This window comes from Aquarana catesbeiana, linkage group LG06, assembly GCF_042186555.1.
Source record: "Aquarana catesbeiana isolate 2022-GZ linkage group LG06, ASM4218655v1, whole genome shotgun sequence".
In the NCBI taxonomy this organism is placed as follows: domain Eukaryota; kingdom Metazoa; phylum Chordata; class Amphibia; order Anura; family Ranidae; genus Aquarana; species Aquarana catesbeiana.
The window spans coordinates 42,527,060-42,535,822 of record NC_133329.1 but is presented as its reverse complement, the minus strand read 5'-3'; the positions used below and the strand labels follow the sequence as shown (position 1 = coordinate 42,535,822).

Here is an 8,763-nt window from a genome sequence, read left to right as displayed (position 1 = left end):
AAAGAAAGGAGGAAATAAGGGAGAAGGGAGGGGAGAGGAGAAAAAAGGAAGAAGGGAATAAGGGAGGGGAGAGGAGAAAAAAGGAAGGGGGAATAAGGGAGGAGGGAGGAGTAAAAAGGAAGGGGGAAGATGGGAAGGGGAAAGAGAAAAAAATTAAGGAGGGGAGATGAGAAAAAAAAGAGGAAAGAAGGTAGGGGAAAGGTGAAAAAAGGAAGGAGGGAAGAGGGGAGAAGGAAAGGGGGAAAGAAGAGAGGGGGGAGGAGAAAGGAAAGTAGGGGATGAGGGAGGGGAGAGGAGAAAAGGAAGGAGGGAATGAGGGAGGGGAGAGGAGAGAAGGAAGGAATGAAGAAGGCACGGGAGAGGAGAAAGGGAAGGAGGGGGAGGAGGGAGGGGAGAGGAGAAAGGGAAGGAGGGGGAGGAGGGAGGGGAGAGGAGAAAAGGAAGGAGGGAATGGGGAGGGGAGAGGAGAAAAGGAAGGAGGGAAGAAGTGAGGGGAGAGGAGAAAAACCAAGGAGGAGGGAAGAAGGGAGAGGAGAAAAAGGAAGGATGGAAGAAGGGAGAGGAGAAAAAGGAAGGATGGAAGAAGGGAGAGGAGAAAAAGGAAGGATGGAAGAAGGGAGAGGAGAGGTGAAAAGGAATGAGGGAAGAGGGGAAAAGGGAGGAGGGAAGAAGGGAGAGGAGAAAAGAAAAAAGGGAAGGAAGAAGGGAGGGGAGGAAAGTGAAGAGGAGAGGAGGAAGGAAAAAAGAGGAAGCAAGAGGACAGGGGAAGAGAGAAGGAGATGGAATAGGACAAGGGGTAGAATAGGGAGGGGAAAGAGGAATAGGAAAAGAGAGAGGATAGGAAAGAAGTGTAAAGGGGTGGAGGAAGGAAAAGAGAGGGGGGAAAGAAGAGGAGGAGTTTATAGAGGGTGGAGGAAGAGGAGAGAAGGCAGAGAAGAGGAAAGGGGCAGTTAAAGGAAGAGTAGAGGTCAGAAGAGAAAAGGGAGAGGAGAATAGAGGAAAAAGGAAACAAGAAGGGGTTGTGAGGTAAGGTAGAAGTTTTAGGAGAGAAGGGTGAGAAAGTGGAGGGAAAAAGAGAGGAGGAGGGTTGGGGGGGGGGGGGGGGGGAGAGGAAGGAAACAGAGAGAGGAGTGTGAAGGAGAGGAGTGAAAGGGCTGCAAAGTAAAACCTTCTTCTGTGCGCACTCAATGCCAATTGTAATATTAAACCAAAAAAATAGACATTTGCGCCCCTCATCCCTTACGGCCACCCCCCAATAACAGACACTGGACACAGCTACCATAATCATATTATTTATTTGTAGAGCTCATTTATAATTACAAAATAAATTACTGCAGGTCCTGCACATCTGCTCGACTTTTACTGTCAGATTTACTGTAAACAAAAAAAATAAAAGGTATTCTCAGTTGAAGCTGAGCTCAGCCCCGACCTGGCTGTCATGTCTGCACACCTACCTGACATAGAACTCTCCCTTCTGTGTTCAGAACCACCATATGCATCCAATACTTTGCATTCTGCCGGCTTGTACTTTCATTGAGCCTTCCCAGGATAAATCCACTCAGCTGTTATATATTTCAGTTACAGGTGGAGGTCAAGCCCTGCACCCGTTTCATACCAGAGGAGTAACAAGCTCCCCCGCCAAAGTTCCTAGTTCTGTTTGTGTGGGCAGAGTCTTACTCCTCCTGCTGCATCCTGCGTAATGACTGCAGCAGACGGGCATCGCTGGGAACTCCAATACACGGAGATCTAGCCCTGGAGTCTGTAAGAGATATGAAATGTGGTAGGTGCTTCAGCCTGCTTGTATCTACTAATGAGTGAAATCACTATAGTAAGTAGACTCACCCTTTCAGAACCCACAATGACACCTCCTTATTCCCATGTGTCCCCCTTACCTGCACCTTCTATCCCTTTATGTTGGTTGTTACATAATATAGAACCTCAGTCAATAATATAGAAAGCCTCCAGTCCATATATAATCATGAGAATTTGATTAACTTATTTTTATACTGTAAAGTAAGTATCCATAACACATTTTGATACGGAACTCCCTCTATCCCCCATACAGACTAGCTTAAATGTTTAATCTGGATGACAGTGGGAGGTGCTTAAAGGGCATGTCCAGTCAAAACTTTTTTTTTTTTTTTTTTTTTTTTTAGATTTGTATGCACTTCAAGCAGCACACGAAGTCCAGACATGTGTCCGGGGATGTGGCAGCGATAACACAAATGTTTCTTAGCTTTTTTTACATGCCCGGTTTTAATATGGCCCTTGAATGACTGGGAACGCTGAAAGTTTTTGATTGTGCCCTGACTGGGTATTTAATAAGGCAAAAAAGGGTAAGAAACACAGCAGAACAACCCATGAATGTTGCACAGCCTGTTATTCAGTGCCCCCCGCTGTCCCTTTAAATATTGCACATGATCAGAGTTAATTAAATAAATCACAATAAATATTCAGTAATATATAGATACACATAGAAACTACAAAACAGATGAAATATTTCTGCATGAGGATTTTTTGAGGCCTACGAAGAGGTAAAATGGTAACAATGTATTTATTCATTTCCCTTATAGCCTTTATTTTATATGGCCCCAATACACTAAAGGCCAGTGGCGTTCTGCTATTATGTTGGTGTTCCACAGAGAATAAATAAAATGCTTTATTTTTTACCGCTTTATAGTCTTCTATATCCTCCAAATAAACATAAACGTGTAATAATAGATGCAGCACATTAATCTGTCATCAGTGTGGACCAACTCGCTATGTTTGGCCTTGGCCTCTAGGTGGCGCTGTGTAACACATGGAAGCTCCACCTAGAGGCCAAAAGACGGAACTACATGGCAACATTGCCGCCTTGGTTTTTCAGAATTATTTTGGCGGCAGAACACAAAATGGATTCATACAATGTAAAAAAAATAAAATAAAACGTTTGACATGTTAATACTAAGATTCTGAATATTTCCCAGAAGAGACCATAGCAGCAGCAGCAGCATGAAAAGAGCAACGTGAAAAGATTCAACCATGGCGACTTAATGACCTATCCTTAAAGTAAACCTATGAAGAGTGAAAACGTGGAGGCGGCCATGAAGACGACCAGCTGCCTGGCTGTCATACTGATCCCTTTGCTTCAAAAAGTCACTGACCTGGAAGAAGTTGACCGATAATGACCCCTGACTTTTTTTTAAACCCTTTTTATATGTATATTTGTTTGGGTTAACATTGAAGATAGTGGATTAGCAGGACAGCTGGGCAACTAAATATTAGTTATTAAAGTGTAACTAAGGACAAACTTTTTTTTTTTAAGTTTTGGACAGAGCGGAGAGGGATTAGAACCCCTGTCAGGCTTTTATTGCATTTGAGCCCCGTTAGGGAGATTCACCCTCTCCATTTGTTTACTGCTTTTGGTTTGGTTTAAATTTTGGGTTGTCCCCAGAATAGGAATAGAGGGAGAGCTTTTTAATGGAGGACCCCAGTTCTGGTGACAACCAGAGATTCCCTCACTTTGGAGGGATTTCCTCTGACTTCCTGTTGTAGCTGTGGAACAGGAAATGAAGAGAAATTCCCCCAGATGGTTAGAGATGGTTAAAAAAAAAAATGAAAAGAGGGTATAACCCTCCCTTACTCTATCAAAAAAAAATAGAAAGTTCCATCTTTAGTTTTACTTTAAATATAAAATTACCTTAAATGTAATTTGCCTTCAGATCTATTTTAAGGCGTCTATTTATAAAAAAACATTAGCTGGAAGAATGGCACACATGCTCAATGAATTTTAACCGTAATTTCTCCGATAGATTCATTCCTTTGTCCAGCAGCTCCGCCTAGTGGCCAAAATGCAGTATATTGTTTTTTCATTGTGATATTTTTGAAAAACCATATCGCATTTCTGCCACTTTTTGGAAAAGTTTAAGGAGAGAAAGGTGAGAAAGTGGAGGGGGAAAAAAAGAGGGGAGGAGAGGAGAATGGGGGGAGAAGAGTGGGGGAGGGGGGAGAGGTGAGGATTCGTGCATGCTCATTTTTAACTGTAGTTTCTCTATTAGATTAAATTCCAATGATCGTCAGCTCCATCTAGTGGCAGAAAGATAGGTATAGCCTCCATAATAGTAATAATAATAAGGAATATATAGAAATTTGTAACATCATCCAGAAACTTAAAAAATATAGAAAACGGGAGCTTGGCAATGGACGCCGGGTCCAGGAATTGTGTACCATAGCACTACCGTGAGATGCGCCTATTGGGCAGAAGTGTGTGTGCGCTTCATTGCACCCCCATTTCTTGCCCTCTATCCTATAGCAGTGCAAATCTTGCTGGGTATGGTTACCCCCATCCTCAGCCGACCTTTACCTCCCGGGACCCCTTAATCCACCGTATCTCCATACAAGATACCAGTCCATTGACTTGTAATCCCCCCCCCCCCAGTTGGCGCGGGGGACCCTTTGGTGACGTCCTGTGCTCTGTGCATGCCGGGTGCTGATATTCTCCTGACGAAGCGGCATTACACAGCGAAACTAGTTGAGATGCTATCCGTGATCAACTATCCCACTGTGATCTTCCCCGTTTGGGGACCATTATTTTGGTGATAGACATGGATTGTTACCATGCTTTTTTAATCTGTTTTTGGTTATTTGCCATGTTTTACTAAATATGTAATAATAAACTTTTATACATTTTTCTATACATTTGTTTATATCTACACTGGTTTCACTTGTACTGTAATAGTCCAATTGCCCCTGTCCTCCAAGGTAGCATGGTTGGGGAGCAAGCTCCCGTTTCATACATTTCCATCTAGCGGCAAAAATGCAGTATATGTTCTCATTGGGGTATTTTAGAAAACGATATCGCATTTTGGCCCACTAAAATGGAGTGGACAATAAAGGAATTAATCTATTACGGAGATTACGGCCAAACTTCGTGGAACGTGACACTCGTCCGACCAATGCTTTATAATTAGACCCCTAAGTATCTGGAAAACTCTTACTTTGAAAAAAAAAAAAAGGAAAAAATGGGAAAAAAAAAAAAAATTACAGAAGGCACTTTCCAGATCTGGCGGTTGGCTAGACGTCTGCTGCTTATTTTCTCAACATTCGCCGACCGGTCTGCCTACCTGTCCCTCTTCAAAACACACACCTTCCAAAATGTGTTGGCCTCACCTTGTAAATAGTGGAAATGTTGGGGATGGGTGTGATATGGTGTTAGGGCCCTGATAGAAAAGGTATTGATTATTGATTAACTGTCAATGGCAGCGTAATTATTACAACGAAAAAAAGATTTCCACCGCGTTTCACTCAGGACTAGAACACTTGACATACTAGATATCCTTGACCTTAAATAAAATACTATCTGTAGACTTCATAGCGAGGAAGGTGGAAGTGGAGGGGGTGGCGGACCTTGTGATCTGCTCATGTGATAGTGTTGTGATGGAATGAATTTCGGGATGATTAAAGTGAATTTGGAAAGTCTTGTATTGTTCTCCCTCCACAACCATCCTAAAGCTTCCTTATCATTCCCATGTAGGAAGTCATGTCTATATTCCCTTTAAGCTTTCTGATGTTCCACAATGCACCATCATCGATCTTTGACGTTCTGCTCGAAGCCCTTCACCCAGTCTATGGTGTGCTGCTTGCTCTCCTGCCAACTGAAGAGAGGCCGGTAGCCAAAGTGCCTTTCGGCCTTGTCGGTCTGCACGGTGAAGGTGGTGCTAGCCACGGACAGGGTGTACGGGTTGAGGATGGGGGCGTAGATGCAGAACGGGTGTAGGAGCCATTGCAAGGCGACATTAAGAAGGGCAATCATGTAGAGCAGGAAGTAAGGGATCAGCGGGCGGCTACCGATCATGCGAAAGTTGCAGGAGGACAAGAACTCCATGTTGAAATCTATGTAGCTCTTGTAAGGCGAGTCGTCGTAGCAGAAGTAGACTTGACCACTCAAGGCAGATGGCCGTTCCTGCAGCTGGCGGGCAGCGAGGACATGCATCCATGCCACATTGCCTGGAGAAGAGAGGTGGACAACATTACACATTTCTATACAATCTCTGATCTAATTTTGAATAAAGCAACATTGTTTCAAAATAAGGAGTTACAAAAAAAAAACAAACTGGTGGCCAATGGACACCATAAACCAGCCATTCTCAAGTAGGGTTTCATGGAACCCTAGGGTTCCTTCAGAGGTTGCTAGAGGTTCCGGAGCTGTGGTAGATTGAGCTTCATTCCATGGTGCCAGCAGGGCTGGGACAAGGGGTGGGAGGAGGGGCAGCTTCCCTGGACACCGTGGTACCATGTGAGGTTTGGGGGGACCACAAGGAGATTTGTGTTGGGAGGCTGCCAAGAGTGGTGATTGGGGGGGGATTTGTGCTAGAATGAGGGATTTGGGGGGTTTGTGCTAGAAAAGGTATTATTGGCACTGCGATATCATATGAGGTTTGGGGACACCACAAGGAGATTGGGGGTAGGGGATTCGTGTTGGGAGTGGGTTTTTGGGTGGGGCAGCAGGAGGTAAGAATTGTCCTAGAAGGGTACATTTGGGGAGAGGTGATTTGGGGGGGTGGGGTTTGTGTTGAGAGGGGAGATGGGGGGGAGAGGGTTTGTGCTAGAAAATATAAGTTTGGGGTAGGGATTTGTGCTTGGAGGGGAAACTTTCTTGGGAGAGGGAGATTTGTGCTAGTAGAGATGATTGGGGGGTATTTGTGCTAGGAGGGAAAATTGGGGGGGGGGTGTTGTGTTAGGATGGGGAATTGGGAGAGGGTAATTTGTGCTGGGAGGGGGGATTTGGAGTGGGGGGGGGAGGATTTGTGCTCAGAGGGGACATTTTAGGAGTAGAGGATTTGTGCTGGTAGGTGAGGATTTTTTTGGGGGGGATTGCGCTGGTAACATATGTGGAATGAGCGGATTTGAGATAAGCATGCAGATTAGCGCTCATTTTTTGGGGGGGAGGGAATTCTTGCTGACGCATAATGCTCATACATCTTGGGGCGGGGGGGGGGGCTAATTTGGCATGCTCACCCTGGGCTCTAGATCTTGTTCCAAATCCAATGGCAGTACGCCAACAACCTTTTTAGCATTCTTCCTGCTGACTACAAATATAAGGGGGTCACCTCTCTCACCAATCATAAGAATGTCCTTCTCATACTCATCCCTAATAGACATGTGCAATTCGTTTAGTTCTGAATTTGTTTTTCGACTAAAGTCTACAAATTCGTTAATTCGGAAATATTCGAATTAACGAAAACCCATTTACTGAATTTTTCCGAAAACCGAAAATTCGGAAATAAGGACGAAAAATCTGAAAATTCAAAAGAACGAAAATCCAAAACTAAGAACGAAAATTAGAAAACCTGAAAATTTGAAAATCTGAAATAACTAACTAATAATAACTATTACAGTACTAACTATTTAATTATAGGTATTGGAATTTCCTTTCAAATTTGGCTGTTAGTGAACGTAATGAATACAAATTTATCCAAAGTTAGGAATTATCCGAAATAACGAATGTCGCATCTAAACGAATGGAACGTAACAAAATAATATTAATAAATAATAATAAAAACCTTTTTATCATTATTATTGTTTATTATTAATTTGTTACGTTCCATTCGTTTAGATGCGGCATTCATTATTTAGGATCATTTGTAACCTCGGATAAATTCATATTCGTTACGTTCACTAACAGCCAAATTTGAAAGGAAATTCCAATACCTATAATATAATAGTTATTGTTAGTTATTTATTATTTCGGATTTTCAAATTTTCCTGCTTATTTTCGTTCTTTCGATTTTCCGGACTTTCTTTTTTAATTTTCAGATTTTCGAATTTTCGGATTTTTAAATTTCCGGATTTTTAAATTTCCAGATTTCAAATTTCCGGATTTCAAATTTCCGGATTTCAAATTTCCGGATTTCAAATTTCCGGATTTCCGAATTACCGGATTTCCGAATTTCCGGATTTCAAAATTCTGAAATTAGAATCTCCAAATTTCCAAATTTATTCAAAATAAGACAATTTTCTTATTTTTGAATTTATTCGAAATAACGAATTTTCCAATTTATTCGAAATAACGAATTTTACAATTTATTCGAAATTATGAATTTTCCAATTTATTCGAAATAACAAATTTTCCAATTTATTTGAACGAATTTTCCAATCTCTGAATTTATTCGAAATAACGAATTTCAATCAAAATGAATGACCCGAAAAATGAAAAAACCCAAAAACGAAAACTAAATTTCCGAATTTATTCTAAATAATGAATCTTCGAATTTATTCAAAAAAACGACTTTTTGAATTTAAGAATTTATTCGAAATAACGAATTTTGATCAGAACGAATGACCCGAAAAACGAAAAAAGAAAAGCAACAACGAATGAAACGAAAACATTTTTTTGGCAGTGCACATGTCTAATCCCTAATGAAATGATGCATTCATGTTACGGCCCACCAATGTGATGGAGAGAATTAGAGAGAATGTCGCAGGTAGGGATACAACTAAACTACCTAATTATATGCGTGAATGTGCTGTGGGGGTGTTGGATTATACTAAAAAGTCCACAGGTTCAAAGATATCCGTGACAGCTCCTCAATGAGATTGACGTAATCTCTGCAATATATAAAAGGAAACATCAGATGGCGCCAACTAAATGCAGTATATAAAGACTTTATTAAAAAGCACAAGTGGCAACTCACAAGATTCATTGGAATAAGAACATGTAATCTGCCTGATGCGGTTTGCTGTTGAGCCTCAGTGTGTCTTCAGGAGCCAGGGAGCAGGTCCCAC

At 41.9% G+C, this 8,763-nt stretch overlaps 1 protein-coding gene across 3 annotated transcripts in view; it reads right to left on the bottom strand.

Annotated features, from left to right (window-relative positions):
* Positions 1–1,276: 1,276 nt before the first annotated feature.
* The window catches only part of HSD3B7 (hydroxy-delta-5-steroid dehydrogenase, 3 beta- and steroid delta-isomerase 7), a 108,963-nt gene continuing 101,476 nt past the window's right edge, over positions 1,277–8,763 (bottom strand). For all 3 annotated transcript variants that reach the window (XM_073635765.1, XM_073635767.1, XM_073635766.1), the window contains exon 7: positions 1,277–5,985. In XM_073635765.1, coding sequence (XP_073491866.1) covers positions 5,564–5,985 — 422 coding nt within the window. In that variant the 3' untranslated portion in view covers positions 1,277–5,563. The remainder of the gene's footprint in view (positions 5,986–8,763) is intronic.